This window comes from Durio zibethinus, chromosome 25 (assembly GCF_047325235.1).
Source record: "Durio zibethinus cultivar Kanyao isolate XHJ-2024 chromosome 25, ASM4732523v1, whole genome shotgun sequence".
Classification (NCBI taxonomy): domain Eukaryota; kingdom Viridiplantae; phylum Streptophyta; class Magnoliopsida; order Malvales; family Malvaceae; genus Durio; species Durio zibethinus.
The window spans coordinates 7,116,766-7,136,215 of record NC_143186.1 but is presented as its reverse complement, the minus strand read 5'-3'; the positions used below and the strand labels follow the sequence as shown (position 1 = coordinate 7,136,215).

General features: G+C 33.6%; 2 protein-coding genes and 1 pseudogene across 7 annotated transcripts; 1 reads left to right on the top strand and 2 right to left on the bottom strand.

Annotated features, from left to right (window-relative positions):
- Window positions 1–3,048: 3,048 nt before the first annotated feature.
- On the bottom strand, window positions 3,049–6,138 carry LOC111276629 (uncharacterized). Of its 5 annotated transcripts, XM_089754220.1 has the most exons (4): window positions 6,068–6,138; window positions 4,316–5,142; window positions 4,118–4,164; window positions 3,308–3,508 (listed from the first exon to the last, which is right to left on the bottom strand). In XM_089754220.1, the coding sequence occupies exons 2-4, from the start codon at window positions 5,043–5,045 to the stop codon at window positions 3,455–3,457; spliced, it is 831 nt and encodes a 276-aa protein (XP_089610346.1). In that variant the 5' UTR covers window positions 5,046–5,142; window positions 6,068–6,138; the 3' UTR covers window positions 3,308–3,454. The 5 variants fall into 5 exon arrangements, with proteins under 5 accessions (XP_022718109.2, XP_022718110.2, XP_022718111.2 ...); XM_022862374.2 differs by having other exon boundaries at window positions 3,049–3,443; window positions 4,316–6,133; XM_022862375.2 differs by lacking the exon at window positions 4,118–4,164 and having other exon boundaries at window positions 3,049–3,446; window positions 4,316–6,133.
- Window positions 6,139–6,333: 195 nt separating this feature from the next.
- Window positions 6,334–15,573, bottom strand: LOC111276067 (uncharacterized; annotated as a pseudogene). The gene is made up of 12 exons (XR_016333561.1): window positions 15,523–15,573; window positions 15,117–15,409; window positions 14,898–15,029; window positions 14,740–14,825; window positions 14,342–14,655; window positions 13,749–14,227; window positions 13,567–13,667; window positions 13,378–13,421; window positions 8,384–8,579; window positions 7,901–8,040; window positions 7,662–7,788; window positions 6,334–6,727 (listed from the first exon to the last, which is right to left on the bottom strand). The product of XR_016333561.1 is annotated as an uncharacterized LOC111276067 (transcript).
- Window positions 15,574–15,710: 137 nt separating this feature from the next.
- Window positions 15,711–19,032, top strand: SCI1 (splicing regulatory glutamine/lysine-rich-like protein). Its single transcript, XM_089754222.1, has 4 exons — window positions 15,711–16,098; window positions 16,310–16,429; window positions 17,493–17,548; window positions 18,579–19,032. Exons 1-4 carry the CDS (start codon window positions 16,032–16,034, stop codon window positions 18,810–18,812), a joined length of 477 nt encoding a protein of 158 aa, XP_089610348.1. The 5' UTR covers window positions 15,711–16,031; the 3' UTR covers window positions 18,813–19,032.
- The last annotated feature ends 418 nt before the right edge of the window (window positions 19,033–19,450 follow it).

Below are 19,450 nucleotides of genomic sequence, written 5' to 3'. Positions count from 1 at the left end.
TAATTGTTTCACTAAAACATCCTTGCAAAGAATCAAATATTGTAATATATATATATATAGATGACTTCTCATTTATACTTATTTGGATCATATAGATTTAAGACTAAATCCGTATTTTAAAAGTTTATTTTATTTTAACGCTGATGAAACTTTGGGATGCTAAACCTCTATTTTGATTAGAGTTAGCATCAAGTCGGGTTTGGGGTTGATTTTGCCCATCCCGAACCCGACCTTAACTTTATGTGTATCAAATTCGAATCCGATCTTAATCGAATTTTTTTTATTTTTTATACTCGAATCCGACCCCAACCTAATATTATATAAATCATATCCGATCCGATTAGACTCGAAATTAATAAAATATTATTTTTAAATATAAATATTTAAAATATCATTATATAAATATATATAAATAATTAATTAATTAATTAATTAAAATTTATTTTTTATATAATATCGGGTCGGGTTTGGTCGGATTTGTCTAAAACCCAAACCCGACCTAATCTCGATTGTTTCATAATCTTACCCGATCCGATCCAACCTGAAACCCGAATTTCAAAAAAAAAAAAAATTGATCTCGTAAGGTCGGATCGATTGAAACCCGTCGGTGATAGGTTAAATTGCTAACCCTAATTTTGATTTATTGGAGAAAAGACTAAAAAAAAAAAGTGAAGGATATTTTGTTTTTGGAAGCGTGGAAAAACAAAAGAAAATTTTGGTTTCAATCTTTTGAAATCAATAATTAAAATAAATGTAAATATTTTTATTTATATTTATATAAATGATTACCTTCCATATATTTTTGTGACTTTAAAAAATGTAATTCTTTTGTCAAGCTTATTATATTTTATTTTTTATGAACTTACAAATATACAAAATTTATAATCATAAAGTAAGTATTGCGTCCATATAAAAAATTACATCAAACAAATAAATCCAAAATTTTAATTTGAGATCTCAAAGTTTTATGATCTTTTTCTTACCGTTAAATCAAGATCTCATTACTCAATTATCTCTCATTAGGACTACATGAATTTTCATAACTATCCAATTATGAATTTTTTTAATAACAATAATATTCTACATCTTTACAAGCCTAAATTAGTCGGATTGTAAAATACTTGTGCTTCCTTCTGCAAAAAAAAAAACAAAAAAAAAATCACATTCTTTGCAATGAATACGCATCCATAGAAAAGGAATTCTTGGCAAAATACCTAAACCATTAATTTAGACATACAAATGTAAACTTGGGAAATTGATTGTTCTTGATTTCTTTCCCATTAGCATATATTCCAAAAAATAATTAACATCAATGGACTGATAATTATCAGATGATTAATAAGGTTTACATATCTAATCAAACCAAACCTTAAGAGTCCAAATTAGCTCCAACCTATATATATAATTAATACTATTGCTAAACTACTTACGTTTTAGTTTTCTTCTATTGTTCGACTGCGTTGGCGATGCCATTGGCGACCTCCTAGGAGAGATGACAAAGCAAAGATTTTGTGTCAGACTATGGCGAAACATCCAAACAGTAACAATATCAATATCTTTCTCAAGTCTATGCTCTCTGTAAAAGGTTTTCCACCCCGCACTAGTAAGCACATACATCTTGAGACTCCAGAACACGAACTTCATCACGTACTCTTTCCCTTCTATATCGTATGTGATCACTCTGATTCCCTCGTTAACATCCTCATCCTCTTTCAACAATGGTATCATGGACTCTTGGACGTGTTTTTTGTTCAAGCTCAGCCTTGTTTGACTATCCTTCAAATCAGTTTGCGTCAACCGCTTTTCACAAGGCTTGCTACATTCGCCAATGAGGCCGGCGAGAGCCTTTATCGGAGGGAAATCTGGGGGTCGATAGTCATCTAAGAATATTGTGGAATTTGGTACAGAAATTCTATTGCTTCCACGAATAACTGAGCTTGGATCCTCTTCAATACAAGGGTCTTCTTTTTCTTGCTTCTCTTTGCCTTTAATTGCACGAAGAATCTTTCTTTTCAGCTTCTCCAAAGTAACAGCAGATTTTTCGTCTAACTTTGCATGCATTAAAGAAGCAAGAGTGAAAGAAGCACCGTAATCCTCCTGAGTTAAAAATTCTTCATTACTGTAACTCTCAATGGCGTTGGAATTGTTTTCCTCAGGTTTTTTCTCCATGGTTTTACTAAAACAAAGGGTGGTTTTCTTGGGAGATTGATGAAGGGAGGGATGAAAAATCGTAAAGCCAAGGTCTTCTCCTATCTCAAGGAAGAGGCTTTAATAGATATGGACCAGCAGAGAAATTAATAACAGGAATTGCTTTGATAAATTGATAATGGCAGAGCAATGTAGAGGAATATATATAGTTCTATTAAAGGCTTTCGCCTTCTAATACGGACGAATTCCTAAAATAACGGAACCAGGGTTTCTTTTTTTTTCCATTAATAAAAATTTGAACCCATCCGGCATAAAATAAGAAAATAAAAACTATATATAGTATATGATTTCATGTTATCTCTCTACTTATTCAATTTTTTCTACCCATGGAAGTTTTACAATTTTCCTTTTTATTTAACAAAATTTTTTTTTCCTTAAGATCTGATTGGATAACTTTTCTCAATTTAACTATAAGACAATATCTAATTTCAAGTCTTTGAGCTCAAATAAACCAGAGCTCTAATTCTATTTTGAAATTCATATGTTTATATGTCTTAGTACTAAATTTTATATTTGATAAAATATGCATGATTTAAGTTGTGAATTACATTGTTTGTTTCGGTGATTACTGAATTTATTATTTCTTAGTGATCCTTTGTACCTTTTAGATGGTTATCCTTCATGCATTCCTACAGCAAGCTCAATGGTAGCTTCAAGATATAGAAAGAGACGGTGGATAAGAACAACACTAATCTGATGTCTGGTATAGCAAGTAATGCTCTTCAACAAATTTATGTCCAGTATCACTTAGCCGTAATGACAAGAATTTAAAATGGTATGATTCAACAAACATCAACACAAAAATACATGTCAAGTAATTATAAGTAAGACTAGCAAGAATTATCAAAAGAACAAGGCACTATACAAATAGTTTCCAGTACAGTTCCATAGACAATTTATACATTCTATAACTGAGACCTAAATGATTAGTTCCCTCTTCTTAAATAAAAAGGATCCCACCTTCTACAAAAATTGCCCTTTGAAAAAACCGGATACAAACATTGCCTAATCAAGATGCTCATTCTCTGTGTTTTCTTTTAACCTGTTAAGAAAATATACACCACTCCTTTTCAGGTCTTGGTTCCTAAAACGCACTTCTGTATGAACTCAGTATTTCACGATCATCATCAATTTCATCATAGTTTAAAGAACTATGGTCTTCATGAGTAACATCTGCTTCTTGATCTCTGACTGCTAGATCCTCATCTTACTCAGGTTTTGCTGCTTCCTTCCTCCTGCTACCACATCAGCCAATGACAATGCAAAATTTAATGAGAAAGCTACAAAGGATTAGCTGTACCTGTACATAGCCAAATATTAATCCATCAAAGTTTGCTTATCAAAAGGTGTCATAAGTGTAGCCTTCTTGTTTCTGCTTGTGTTGATCATAGAGATTTGATTCTAAACCCAGATTTTAAAGCTTGCTTCAATTAATATATACATATATATATATATATATGAAACTATGAGATGCTAAACCCTGATTCACCGGGAGAAAAGAAAAGTAACAGGAAAAGTGAGGAAGATCTTTATTTAAAGTCAAATATTATATTTATATAAGTATAAGATAAGTTATAAGAGAAGTAATCGTTATGAGCAAATATTATATTTATATGCAGTCAAATCAAACAAACAAACCAACCAATAAAACAATTTATAATCGGATAACTTTAATATAAAATTAAATTAAATTCACAAATTTCATAACTTGTTTTTGGCCACTAAATCAAAGTATCATTAGATTGACTATCTCTCATTAGGACTACAAGAATTTTGAAATCTGTTCAACTATGAGTTTCTTTAAGAACAATATTCTACATATTTGTAAGCCCAAATTAATTAGATTGTAAAAACTAAAATACTTGTACAATTTCTTGTGCCAGACGATAAAAACCTTTGCAGCACTTACTTGCAATACGATATCCACCATAGATAGAGGAATTCTTGGCAAAATACCTAAACCATTAATTTAAAAATACAATGATTGTTCTTGCTTTCTTTTCCATTAGCATATATTCCAAAACATAATTAACATCAGTGGAACAATAATTACCAGATGATTAATAAAGTATAAATATCCAATCAATACTATTGCTAAACTACTTACGTTTTCTTCTGTTGTTCAACTGCGTTGGCAATGCCATTGGTGACCTTCTAGGAGTGATTACAAAGCAAATATTTTGTGTCAGCCTATGGCGAAACATCCAAACAGTAACAATATCGATATCTTTCTCCAGTCTATGCTCTCTGTAAAAGGTTTTCCACCCCGGACTAGTAAGCACATACATCTTGAGACTCCAGAACACGAACTTCATCTCGTACTCTTTCCCTTCTATATCGTATGTGATCACTCTGATTCCCTCATTGACATCCTCATCCTCTTTCAACAATGGTATCATGAATTCTTGGACGTGTTTTTTGTTCAAGCTCAGCCTTGTTTGCCTATCCGTCAAATCAGTCTCTGTCAACCGCTTTTCAAAAGGCCTGCTACATTTGCCAATAAGGCCGGTTAGAGCTGCTACCGGAGGGATACCTGGGGGTTGATAGTTGTAAAAGATTGTGGAATTTGGTACAGAAATTCTATTGCTTCCATGAATAACTGAGCTTGGATCCTTTTCAATACAAGAGTCTTCTTTTTCTTGCTTGTCTTTGCCTTTAATTGCACCAAGATTCTTTCTTTTCAGCTTCTCCAAAGCAACAGCAGATTTTTCGTCTAACTTTGCATGCTTTAAAGAAGCAAGAGTTAAAGCAGCACAGTAATCTTCCTCAGTTAAAAATTCTCCATTACTGTAATTCTTGATGGCTTTGGACTCGTTTTCCTCAGATTCTTTCTCCATGGTTTTACTAAAAGAAATGGTGGTTTTGTTGGGAGATTAATGAAGGGAAGGATGAAAAATCGTTAAGCTAAGGTCTTCTCCAATCTGAAGGCTGAAGCTTTAAGACATATGGACGAAGCCAAGGATGAAAGAGAGAAATTAATAACAGGAATTGCTTTGATAAATTGATGATGAAAGAGCAATGTAGAGGAAGGAATATTTGTTATTAGAAGGGTTTTGCTTTTAATAATGATGAAGTCCTACACTAAAGGGTTTCTTTCTTTCCTTAAATTTATATAAAAAAAAATTAAAAAAAAAAACAGGTTATCTCTCTACTTATACAATTTCTTTATCCAAAGTTTTACAAAAATCTTCTATTTCTTTTAGAATTTCAAATTTTGATATGATAAAGTTTTACCAATTTAACTATAAGACTATCTAATTTCAAGTCTTTTCCCTCAAATAAACCAGAGAATTAATTCTATTTTGAAATTCATATGTTTATATGTCTTCGTACTAAATTTTTGTACTTGATAAATATGCATGATTTTTAAGTTAGAGGTGAATTACAATTTTTTTTAGCGATTACTAAATTCACTATTTCTGAGTGATCCATTTTATCTTTTAGAAGAAGAGCTGCGACTCTTAATATCCAAAGTTATGGCTTATCATTTGAAATGACTCACTGCTTAACAAAAAAAAAAAAAAAGGTTTCTTGCTCATTAAGCTTACAAACCAATTGAATGCAGATGAAAGGGGAGAAATAACTACTGGGTGGAAATTAAACAGGGCAAGAGACTAGAATTTTTATCACTAGCAAAATTCCCAAATCAAATAGTTCATGCAGGACACACTGTAGACTGTAGAGGCAAATCCAGAACACTTACAATTAAAGCATCAATGAATCGTCATCGGTATAGCTCTTGCCCTCTGGGAGCATATATATGGTGTCATCATATTCATATTCATCTGGAATCAACTTGCATTCGAAAGCAGATGCATTTTTAAAATAAAAGCATTACTGGATGGATTCCAGTACATACCTCTGTCCCCGGTGGCAGCATTGGGTTGCATTAGCCCTCGCGCAGTCCATAAGCAAACTCAATAGTAACTTCAAGAAATAGAAAACTTTTAGTGAGACAGCTAGCTGATAAGAGCTACACTAATCTGATGTCTGTTTATAGAAAGTAATACTGTTCAAATTGATGACCAATAGCATTTAGCTGTAATGACAAGAATTTAAAATGGTATGATTCAACAAACATCAACACAAAAATTCATGTCAAATAATACGCAAGACCAGCAAGAATTATCAAAAGAACAAAGCACTATACAAATAGTTTCCAGTACAATTCCATAGACAATTTATACAATTCTATGACTAAAACCTCTACAAAAAAATAGCCCTTTGCAAAAGCCAGATACAAATACTGCCTAAAAAATGAATTGAAAAATACATTGACATATGTTAGAAATAATCAAGATGCTCATTTTCTGTGTTTTCTACCTTTTAGGAAAATCTACACAAATCTACACCACTCCCTTTCAGGTCTTAATTCCTAAAATGCACTTTTATATGAACTCAATATTTCATGATCATCATCAGTTTTGTCAGACTTCAAGGAACTATCATCTTCAGTAATATCTGCTTCTTGATCTCTAACTACTAGGTCCTCATCCTGCTCAAGTTTTGCTGCTTCCTCCTGCAACAACATCAGCCAAGGAAGATGCAAATTTTAATGAGAAAGCTACAAAGGATTAGTAGTACACAGCCAAATGTTAATTCATCTAAAGCTTAGTTTAGCATTGCTGTTGTGATTGGAAAAAACTTGATTTGGAAAAAGTATGTTTAAAAATGCTTAAAAAGATTGGGTGAAAAACTATGGTTTAAAATTTATCAGTGTTTGGCATTGCTGTAAAAAAATTTCTGTGAAAAATTAAAATGTTTAAAAAGGACATGATGTTGAAAAAGAAAAAATAAGTTATTTTTGTCAAAAATAAGTAATTAAGTGGGTATTTGGTCATTTTGTCTCCAAACCATAAATTTCAAACTGCAATTGCATCTCCCAATTAGCTTTTGCAGTTGGCTCACATTTAGCTGTCAAAAAGTGCTTTTAACACAACTAATAGTGCGTTTAGCATTACTTTTAAGTTCATAAGCTGCGATTTGAAACCAAATGCAATGCTAAACACGGCCTAAGTACCCTTATCAAACAGTCATAAGTTATAACTGTGATTATCCCACCACCATCCAAAGAAATGGAAAAAAAGAAGGAACATGGTTGTGATTAGCATGCAGGGCAAATGTGAGTCATAGTGTGAAGTACATGAAGTGATTAAGAAGCTCGCAAGGACATTGTCCAGATTAAATAATTAAGCCTAGCAACAATAGGATTGGATAGTTTTTTATTAGATAATTTTTTTGTGTTTATCACCTATTAATTTCTCAACAATTTTGTAATAGCAAACTCTTGCAAATGCATACAGCCATTACCACACATTGATTCAGATTCCTTAGGGGTGACATAACAACTCCTAATCCTGAATATGTTCAGCACATAATATCTCCTCATCAATATAGTATTATTGCAAATTATTATCCTATGAAAAAAGAAAATAAAGAAAAAGGAAACATACACTAGTTCCAGGAGTCAACTCTACCTCTTTGCATGTTAAATCAATAGAAACATCTCCTTGAGACTCCTCTGCCCCAGAAGCTTGCTGCAACTGCTCGATCACCTTCTCAAAATAGGAATGATCCGCAAAATATATAATAATATTACTACATCATATTTTCTAAGCATGGCAGAACTCACAATAATTAGATCAGTGAATCATTTGATTGGAAAGAAAACAATAAAGAAACTTAACCATTGGCGCGACTTGCTAAAGCCTCAGAAAGTTTAAATGGAGATCGACGCTCTTCATTCTTAAATTTTAACTTGATCTGATGATGACTTCTTCCAGGAAAAAGTTGTTGTATCAATGAAAAATCAGGCCCAAACTGCCGAATGGCCTAAAACACATATTATAGCAGACATTAAGTGACTGAGATCATAAACTCATACCAGAAAATGGAGAAAGAGTCCTAAGAACCCAGCCCTGTGTCTCTTCTTAATACCTAAACTGGGATTCACTGTAACTTTACCTCACCTATTCAGTGACAAATCCTCCCAACAAATATGCCAACTACAGACCAAACACAAATTTTAGCAGTACTAAACTGCAACAATTTTGTAACCACACGCACACAAAAGAAGAAGAAAGACCTTTTATACATCTCTTTTTTACTACATTATATAAAGTGTAGTTGGTTTCTAGTGGAAGCAAAAAAGACATGAAATTCTTCATGCACATACCCCATAAAACAATTCTGTGTCTTGTTTTGACCATCTTGCCCTGGGTTCTTTGTCCATATAGGACTGGTAATTTAAGCAGAAGGAACTTGATTGAACCCTACCATTCACTTGATCATCTGTAAAGCCTTGGTCTTGTTCTAAAGCAATGGAGCTTTCCTCATCATAAGCATTTTCCTCATGAAAAGTCACTTGAGTACTGCACAAAAAATAATATGACCAAAACCATATATCAGTGGATAATTATATACAAGGTCAGAAATTATTACAAAAATGAAAAAAAAAAAAATGAAACAAGTACCATCACATTTTGAATTTCTTGTCAGCGAAAGGAAACATCATGACATCAAAGGAAGCAATTTTCACCAAAGCATTGTGAAGTTTAATGAGTGAAGCCTCAATCTACTCATAACAAAACTTCCACTCAAACTAGCATCGATAAATGTACACAAATACTGTGGAAAAATACTTATATACAGCTGATTGTAATTTTGTAATCTGTATATTTATATTTGTATATCTAGAATTAAGTATTTGTATCCTTAGAATTAAGGACAAAAAATTAGGATAGACAATCTCTCAATTATAGAATCAGTTTTAAGAAGATTTAGTTTCCTAGTTTACCCACTAGTTAGCTGTATATAAACCTAAGGTGCTTGTATAATTCTTTATGAGCAATTTTTCAATATACATTTAGTTTTACTCTTAGTTTTTCACACAGTTTTATTTCTTAGTTTTTCCACATGATATTAGAGCTTTAAGCTCTTCTTGGGAAGAAAATTTTTTCAGCCTTCATTGTTGAATTCTATTTCAAGCCTTCATAGCCAAATCTTGTTAAATCTTTCAGTCTTATTTTTTCCTTCTTTGGCCTTGATTGCCTAAAATCGACTTTGGTTAAACCTTTACTAACAAGAGTCGTTTCAGTTCTCAGAAAGATAACCATGCCAAAGATAGCAGAACATGCCACTACTACTCAATTTGAGGAAGTGACATCTAGTAAAACCATTGGAGTACTATAGAAGTCTCAAGAACAAAAAGAGTTGGATAGAGAAGAGATTGAGAAACTAAGAAGCCTATTGAAAACTCTTGAAAAGCGTACTAAGGTATGCTCTTTGGGTAAGGTCTCTAATTCAAGTAAAGCTTCTGGTTCTCATGAATTAAATGTCTCAGTTACGCCTATTATGAGTTCTTAGGTCATTAACTCAAGAGCCACAGACCATATGATACATTTCTCATAGAAGTTTAGTACATATACCCTATGTCCTAGTAATAAGAAAATTGTTGTTGCAAATGGTTTACTTACTACAGTGGAAGAATTAGGAGATGTTCAAATAAATCCCTCATTTGTTCTTAAAAGTGTTCTTCATGTTCCTGAATTGTCTACTAATCCGATATCTATACAAAACCTTACCAGAGATATAAACTGTAAAGTGACTTTTTATCCCTCTTATTGTGAATTTCAGGACTAGAGTTCGGGGAAAAAGATTGGACTTGCTAAGCAAAAGGATGGACTATACTATCTTGAAACATCAAACAACATAAGTAATATCAAGAATAGTTTACCTTTGTCATTTCTTTTTGAAAAATCTCCTAATAAAGACAAAACCTAGCTTTATCATTTTCATCTTGGACATATTTCTTTTAGAACTTTGAAAAATATGTTTCCTTCTTTATTCAAAGGATTAAATGCTGAAAATTTTCATTGTGATGTTTGTGAACTTGCAAAACATAAACGTATGTCTTTTCCAGTTAGCAATAAAATAAGTGATAATCCTTTTTACTTGATTCATAGTAACATATGGGATCCCTCTACAATTCCTGATATTTTTGGTGCAAGGTGATTTGTTTCTTTCATAGATGATTGTACCAAGATCTCTCGAATATTTTTACTTAAATCCAAATCAGATGAGAATAATATGTTTTTAAGCTTCCAAAACATGATCCAGAATCAATTTGGAGTGAAAATCAAGAGATTTAGGTCTGATAATGCAAGAAACTATTTCAACCAGAGTTTATCTACCTATTTCAAAAAGGAGGGGATTATCCATGAGTCATTTTGTGTTAATACTCCATAGGAAAATGGAGTGACAGAGAGGAAAAACAATCATTTACTAGCCACAAACCAAGCTTTACTTTTTCAAGCAAACATACCCAAATCCTATGGGTGGGAAGCTGTTCTCACCGCTACACATATTATAAATGAGTTACCTTCAAGAGTTTTAGGATTTAAAACTCCTATGGAACCACTCTCACAATTCTATCCCAACTTTAATAACACAAACAACCTCACACCTAGAATATTTGGTTGTACATCATTTGTTCATGTTCCTAGTCATAATAGAGGGTAGTTGGATCCTAGAGCAATTAAGTGCATTTTTGGGGTATATTCATCAACTCATAAAAGGTCTAAATGCTATCAGCATCTTACCAAAAAATTTTATGTGTTTGCAGATGTCACTTTTGAGGAAAGTAAACTATTTTTTACTCAACATTATCTTCAGGGAAAGACTTCATTCATGGAAGATAAGGATAAAGACTTCTTTTTACTTGATTTGTCATCCTTTTTAACATTTTCACCCATTAATTCTTCTGAGTCGAAACCTATTTCTTCTAAGTCAAAGTTAAACACTGAATTTGAGTCTGAACCCATTTCAAACACAGAAGATGTGACAAAGGACAATATTGTTCTTGATTCTATGAAAGAATTACAAATGTACTCAAAAAGGAAAGTTCTAGATCTTGAACCAGTGCAAGTCCAAAAACCTGATCCTAATTCTGGAAATAAGGTAACTATAGTTTTTGACTCTGTTTCTCAAGATGAGCATGAATCTCCTAAAACTATAACTAGTGATTATGATCTACCTATTACTATTAAGAAAGGAACCAACAAATGTACTAAGCATCTACTATACCCAATTTTTAATTTTGTATAATTTGAAAAATTCTCACCATCCCACAAATTTTCTTGTGAGCCAAAACACTATTTATATTCCAACTACATTATTTGAGGCATTATCCAGTGAAAAATGAAGGCAAGCCATGAAAATAGAAATGGAGGCCTTAGAGAAAAATAAGACATGGGAACTGGTAGAGTTGCCTAAAGAAAAAAATCCAATTGGGTGTAAATGGGTTTTCACTATAAAATACAAGGCGGATAGTACTGTTGAAAAGAATAAAGCCAAGTTAGTGGTTAAGGGCTACACTCAAACTTATGGAGTGGATTATCAAGAAACTTTTGATCCAGTTGCCAAGATAAATACAGTTAGGATTTTGTTATCATTGGCTACAAATTACAATTGGCAACTTCAACAATTTGATGTAAAGAATGCTTTTCTACATGGTGATTTGGAAGAAGAAATACATATGAAGGTTCCACCAGGATTTGGAGGTCATCTAGAAGCAAACAAAGTATGCAAGTTGAAAAAGGTTTATATGGCCTTAAGCAGTCTCCTAGGTCTTGGTTCGGGAGATTTGCCAAAGTGATGCTAGCAATGGGATATAAGCAGAGTTAAGGAGATCATACATTATTTATCAAGCACCCTGATATAGGGAGAGTCACAGTTCTATTAGTGTATGTTGATGATATAATTGTAACTGGAGATCATGAAAAAGAGAGAAAATCTCTAAAACAGTGTTTGGCTAGAGAATTTGAGATACAAGAGCCAAGGAGATTGAAGTACTTCATAGGCATTGAAGTAGCTGACTCATGGCATGGTATTTTCATCTTACAACAGAAATATGTGATGGATCTTCTGAAGGAAATTGGGAAGCTCACATGTAAACCTTCAAATAACTCTATAGATCCTAATCATGAACTTGGATAAACTAATGAAGATGCTGCTGTAGATAGAGAAATGTACCAAAGATTAGTTGGAAGACTCATTTATCTCTCACATACTAGACCTAATATAGCATATGTTGTGAATGTGATAAGTCAATTTATGCATAGTCAATGCACCTATAGGTTGTCTATCATGTATTGCACTATTTGAAGGCCAATCCTGGGAGAGGTATCTTATTTAAAAGAAATTCAGGGCTGGTTCTAAAGGCATATACAGACGCTGATTATGCAGGTTCAGTAATTAATTGAAGATCCACCTCAGGCTACTACACTTTCCTAGGTAGTAATCTTGTGACTTGGAAGGGTAAAAAACAGAATGTGGTGGCAAGATCAAGTGTTGAAGCAGAGTTCAAAGCAATGGCTCAACGCATTTGTGAACTAATATGGTTAAAGATTATCCTAGAAGACTTGAAGATCATGTGGGATAGACTAATGAGACTCTACTGTGATAACAAATTTGCAATAAGCATTGCATACAATCTTGTGCAATATAACGGAATAAAACACATTGAAGTAGACTGACATTTCATAAAGGAAAAACTAGATAGTAGGTTGATTTGTACACCGTATGCATCAACCAAAGGTCAATTTGTAGATTTGTTGACTAAAGGTCTCAATAGTGCAACATTTCAAGAAATTATTTCCAAGCTAGGAATGGAAAACACCTACTCACCAACTTGAAGGGTGGTGTGGGAAAATACTTATTTATAGCTGGTTGCAATCTTGTAATCTGTATATTTATATTTATATATCTAGAATCAAGTATTTGTATCCCTAGAATTAAGAACAAAAAATTAAGATAAACAATCTCTCAATTATAGGATCAGTTTTAGGAAGATTTAGTTTCCTACTTTACCCACTAGTTAGTTGTATATAAACCTAAGGTGCTTGTATAATTCTTTATGAGCAATTTTTCAATATATATTTAGTTTTACACTTAGTTTTCCACACCGTTTTATTTCTTAGTTTTTCCACAAGTACATCGGTGAATGGAGAGAAAAAGAGGGGAATATGTCCTTAAAATGCCAAAACATAAGTTATAAAAATGCAATGAATTGGGCATGTTCAGAAGCATTGCAGAAACAAGTAAGAAAATGGAAGAGATAATAGACAGAAAGTTCTACTAGATGCAAATCTAGTTAAACGATTCGTGTACCTTTGATTGGTCAAAGGTATTTTGGATGCTTTTGCCTCTTTCTTCTGCACAATATGACAAATTTAGGCAAGGAAAAGGACACAACAATGAATCAGCAAAGATATAATATAAATAATATTTTAATGCTAAAAGTCTTTGCACGGTGGGGGGGAGTGTGGTAACTTTTATAGAAAAACAAAATATATATACCACTAAGCGCTCCTTAAAATCTGCAGAGAGAATGATATCCTTCAAGGCCACCTTTGCAAAGTCAATTTCGTCCTCTGGGGTGTGCAGTAAAGACTCATCCACTAGAAAAGAAAAAGGAAAGTTATTAGTAGATAGACAAAGAACAATGCCTCAGAACTTTAATGTCTAGAAGTTGTAACAACCAAATCTTCTCTTTCTATGAGTTGTATGAGAAAATTTCTTTTGCCGTTCTTTTGCTGGCTGATCTGATGCTTCATGGCTTTCTTATCCTTTTGAGCTTCTTTAGCTATCTTACGCTTTCGAAGAGGCTTTTCATTTTCAGTCATGGGTTTCTTTGACCTCCTAGAAGTTCTCTTCAAAAATGAGCTCTTCGCATTATATTCATCATCATCATCATCATCATCATCATCATCATCATCATCATCATCATCATCATCATCATCATCTTTATCCTCATCTATAGCAGAAATACTGGGCAATTCGGCAGCTAGGCTATCATCATTACAGGTCCCATCCTCAGGATCATCAACAACTGGGGACTAGTCACCTACTGCTTCGTTGCTTTTCCAATTCCATTCACCTCATCTCCTGTGGAAGATGGTTTGGACTTTCAAGAAGGACTTGATGATGGAGAGGCTTTCCTTTGCCTGATATTAGAACTCTGAGAACCAACAGAGGAATATGAACAGGATAGCATCATATGCAATTTCAGAAAGAGTTTTATCCAAGTCCGAGATTAAATACAGGAGAGAAAGTTGTGGAGGAAAAAGTTTACCACTTCTCTGGGCATACCAGGAACATCACCAGAAAGGGCAACACCTAGGTTAGGAGCTTCCGTGAGGTTTGCCAGTTCCTCATTCACCAGACATTCGAAGGTAGAAGGATCTGGAGGAATAAAAGCACCCAAATCCATGGGCGAGAAATCAGGAACATTACCAGTTGGAAAGTCAGTAATTGAGCCCTCTCCACATACAGTTTCAGAAGGAACAAACTGACAATTTGGAGAATGCATAACAGACTCAACACAGCAGGTTGTGAGTGACTACACTAGCTTGTAACCTGGGCTTGGGGTTGAATTTTCCACCATGCCTTCCGAGACATCAACAAGGATTCCATAAAGAGACAAAAAACTCCGGCAAACAATTAAGAACAACATAGTAGCTAATCTAGCACATAACAGAGGCAATGGTAGTATCAGACATAAAATCTTGAGTCTCCACATCAGGAAAGGATCCAGCTTCTTGAAATTAGTATATATTCTAACCAAATTAATACAAGAAAATACTTGCAAACAAGAAATTCTATAACTTTTACAGAAGTACTGATTTCACCAGTGTCCCAGTTCTTTCACAATCAATCTGAATGCCTCCATTGTTGTTAGAAGATTGAGTAAGAAACTGATCAAGACATTCCAACCCAAAAAATAAGTCCGCATTCGGAAATGGAATCAATGTTGTCAAAATCTACAATAATTTGCACCCAAACTAAAAAAAAAAAAAAGTCCTGAATTTGCCAATACTATGAATGAACTATAGAATTGTTTCTTTTACCTCTCCAACTGATCTTCCAAAACTAGGATTTGTATTATCACAAGAAGTTGAAACGGAAATCTCGGCAAGCAGAGAATCTGTAACAGCCACTTGGGAAGGGTTTATTACTTGTGAACTCCTACTGTCCTCTACAACATTGTCAGGCTGGACAACCTGAACTCCATCAAAGCCAGGGGATGCTAGCGTAGCTGCCTATTCCATCCTAACATCATTGAGTTTTGAAGGTATTGAACCAGAAGTTTCATCTTTAGTTTTACATTTAGCCTTTGGTTGAAACTTTGCACCAGCATGAGCTGCCAAAATACGCAAAATTTAACTAAAAACATACGCCAAAAAAAAAAAAAGAAAGAAGAAACCAACTTTTTGAAGAAAGAAGAAGAAATAATTAAAGCTTTACTTTTCTAACCTTGAGCTAAAACCGGCTCATCCAAAAAAAAAAAAAATCAGAATCGTCCATTTCAAAATCTGGATTACAACACTTCGAAGCACTTGTCTTCAACCAAAAGCATACAACAAGTAAATGAAATCGACAAAATTTTGTCAAATAAATTAGCTGTAAACTCAGGCATTGTCAAAGATTTTCATTTGTGAGACAGCCAAACAGAGAACAAGATTACCATTCGTGACGAGAATCACAATCAAAACAAAACTCAATTTAAACTGAGTACAAAAATAATAGTTACCGGAGGATCCATCGGAATCCGGTGTGGCTGCCGGGCTTAGGAGTTTTTGATGGTTGAAAGAGTGAGGGTTTCGGTTTGTTACTTTTCCTTTTTCGTATGGATTTTTTTTTATTTTTTATATTTTTTTTACCAAATCTTTTTTTTATTTCCAAAATAGTATAAAAACACTGCGTCCTTTTTTTCAAGGGGCAGAGAACGAAAAAGGGCAAAAAAAAAAAAAATCTGAAGGAAAATGGGAAGCGATAGGAAGGAAAAGAAAAGCACGAAACGATCAAATTACTCGTCTTCTGCCTCTGAAGGTTAGCTTTAATTTTCAATTTCTCAAAAAAAAAAAAAAACAGCAATCTTTAATTTTCTCCGTTGAATTGTTTTTTATTTTCCAAATAAACGTCAAAATGGCAATTAAATTACTTTGGGTTTCAACTTTTAAGTAAGATCGATTCAAAATTTTCACTTGATGGAAGGGTTACTTTTTAGTGTGATTAAATTTGGTTTACTGTAAAATTACAGATGAAAGAAGGGAGAAAAGGCAAAGGAGAGTACCGGAAGAGGAGAGGAAACGCAGGAAGACGAATGATAAGAAAGAGAAAAGGAAAGACAAGAAATCTCACAGCCACTCTTCTGATAAAGGTTTTAACTTTAAGCTTATGAGTTCAAAAATTATTCTTTTCTGGGGTTTGATTATTGAATTTTTTCAGTATGAGTGGCATTTTCTTTACAGGGAAAAGTTTTAAGAATAGGGTTATAGCTGTTTTTATGTTTTTTTTTTTTGGGGGAATAGTATATATTGCATTTGTTAACTTAAAATTTTAAAATTCAATTAAGAACAGTTAAATCATACTTTGGAGTGGGAAAAAAAATAAAGGAACGATAAATATTCAATTATGAATTGAATGGGGATGTTTATATGTATGTATGTTTTAATGAGCTTCGAGCTGATGCTATTTTACTTGATGTTCTCTAAGAAGGAAGGATTTCTGGGGCGAATCTTTGTATGAGCGATGTAGTTAATCCCATGGCTTTTATAGAAATGTCAATTCAATTGAGATAGCAACACACACACACACACACACAATACAACTAGTGCAATCTCAAATTGTGTTTCTTAGAACTTCAGCTGTGATGGTACCCTTTAAATGACTTCAGTTAATGTGTTTATTTGCATTAAGTTTTTGACATGTTTTTGAGTCTCTTTGCTCTTGTTTAAAGTTGGAGAATTGATTACGGGAAGGCATGAGATGAGAAATTATGGGTAGATATAGTACTATTAAAAGAAAAGTACAATATCCAAAATTTTTAACTTTGTTAGATTCATGACTTAAGGAGTAAGTTGACAAAGAGAGACCACTGCAGTAATTTGCTTCCAATGATTGAAGTTGAAGGATTGTTTTACTTGCATGAATATTATAGTTAAAAGGTTTACTAATAAAATTCTGATAAATTTATTTTTTGAGAATTGTAGTGAATATTCAACTATGTCTTTCTATTGCATCTAAAGGTTGATGTCTCAAGTTCTGTTTGTTGGATTCTCGACTTCACTTTATACCAATTCTTTGGGATATGCATTCTATATTTTACAAAATATATAGCAATGGTCTTTTGATAATGCTCAAGAACTAAAGTTGGTTTGCATTGTTTATGCACGCATTGTGCAAAATAGTTATATCACATTGATGTACTTTGCTTGACTCAGAGAAGAAGTCGAAGGAGAAGCACAAAAGTAAACATCACAAAGTTGACCGCCACTCAGTGAGTCCTCTTGTTGTGCTTTATGTGATCAACCTTGATATTTATCAGATTTAAGTTTTAAGTCATAGTTTTCATTAACTGCTGCACCCAAGAATCAGATCACTTCTTAAGGCATGTCATGTCAAATTGGAGGCATGTGGGTGGATTGCAATATATATAATTTGGTCATATCGCTGGTGTAATAGTTCATCCTTCTTTTTTTCGGATGGGGGGGTTGGGTTTGGTTGTCCAAAACAAGGGCCATATTTCACTGTCAAAGCATTGAGGATTCAGATGAACATTGATAATTTAGGATTATCTGTCTACTATCATTCTTGAGGAATGTGAAAACACAGTTACTCTAAGTTCTCATTACATGTAGAAGGAATTATGGTAGTGCTAGATGCTATAATATGTATACCAGCTTTCTTGCGCAATGCTGGATGGTTTGAAATCAACCCAAGAATTGCTAGATGTCTTATTGGTAATGTTCTGCAGTAAAGGTGATACATTCCCAGAAAAATAGAAAAGAATATTTTGCTAAGGGATGGAGGAGAGATGATTGTAGTCATGTCTGTTGTATTGGTTGATTAAGACAGCTACATGATGTAGTCTGTTATATTTTGCTTTGTCAAGATAGGTGGGCAAGATGTTGTAAGTTGCCAAACTTTAAAGGGCAGAGTACCCTTTTCATCCCTGAACATTTTCAGATGTTTCATTTAACATGCTTTATACTTTATTCCACTGTTCTTGGGGCCTTTAACAATGTACAAAAAGAATTATATAGATACAGCAAAAGAAAAAATAAAATTATCAAATTGAGATTGAGAATTTCATCTAACTTCTTCACTCTTGTTCTATTGGAATCAAGGGGAAAAGACATATATTTATGAAACCAGAGAGCATTGACTTAAACTTTTTAAATATTAGGATCATAACTGGACAGTCAGGACTTCTTATGTCTGCATATCTTTTGCCTGCCATTATGGAAGCGACATTAAAACACAGCTTTTATTTTTAATTTATGATGTTTTCGACTACATTCCTGCAGAAACATGGGTTCCAAGAGCTATCCAATGATGACTATTTTTCTAAGAATAATGAATTTGCTACATGGCTGAAAGAAGAAAAACATGTGTTTTTCTCCGATCTTTCGTCTGAGTCTGCACGGGAATTATTCTCAGACTTTGTTAAGGAATGGAACAACCAGAAGCTCGGATCACAATACTATGAAGGCATTGTGAATGGACCACGGACTGCACATAACTGGAAAATCAAACAGTAGGGAGGGAAGAGAGAAACCTTCAGCTACTTGATCCCTACTTGTTTTCTTTCATTTCCACTACTTTTGTATATTCTGATTTGCGGTCTAGTATTGGATGAATTTTGTAGTTTTGCAGTGCACATTTAAATATTTGCATCAGTAGTTCTGATATTTTTCTCCTAGTTCTTCCATGAAAATACTAGGAAAGCCTGAGAGTTTGGCAAAGAAGCTATTTAACCTACATGCTTTGCTCATTTATCAATCTTCTGGCATTGCTTTTAATATATGTTATTAGGGCATTTGTCTCCAGGGGTTTATTTTGGAGAGGAAGAGTAATGGCTAAAGCCAAAGTAAATTGTCTGATCAAAAGCACCAAAAATCCCTACTTCAAAAGTACCATTTAGAAGCACCCAAGTGCTGTTATTTCCTTGTATGTCTGGGCCCTTGGAAGCAGAGGTGCCAGATTAAGATGGATAACCTGTGTTCTTCCTGCTTTTGTGTTAAACCATCTTAGGGTTCAGTCAAATGCTTGCTATCTCATCTTAAACATTGCTCCATCTTTGGTGTTTTGGGTGGTTTCGAGTAGATCCGCTGCTCACCTTTCCCCCAAGGGGGAAGAAACATCAACTGGACCAAAGCTTGTTTGTATTCGTCGAATG

Coding starts and splice junctions, on each gene's coding strand:
- LOC111276629 (XM_089754220.1), bottom strand. CDS start 5,045: ATGGAGAAAGAATCTGAGGAAAACGAGTCCAAAGCCATCAAGAATTAC. Junction 4,165..4,315: donor GTTGAACAACAGAAGAAAAC/GTAAGTAGTTTA, acceptor TTAATGGTTTAG/GTATTTTGCCAAGAATTCCT. Junction 3,509..4,117: donor TGGTGGATATCGTATTGCAA/GTAAGTGCTGCA, acceptor GGCTATGTACAG/GTACAGCTAATCCTTTGTAG.
- SCI1 (XM_089754222.1), top strand. CDS start 16,032: ATGGGAAGCGATAGGAAGGAAAAGAAAAGCACGAAACGATCAAATTAC. Junction 16,099..16,309: donor CTCGTCTTCTGCCTCTGAAG/GTTAGCTTTAAT, acceptor GTAAAATTACAG/ATGAAAGAAGGGAGAAAAGG. Junction 17,549..18,578: donor ACAAAGTTGACCGCCACTCA/GTGAGTCCTCTT, acceptor ACATTCCTGCAG/AAACATGGGTTCCAAGAGCT.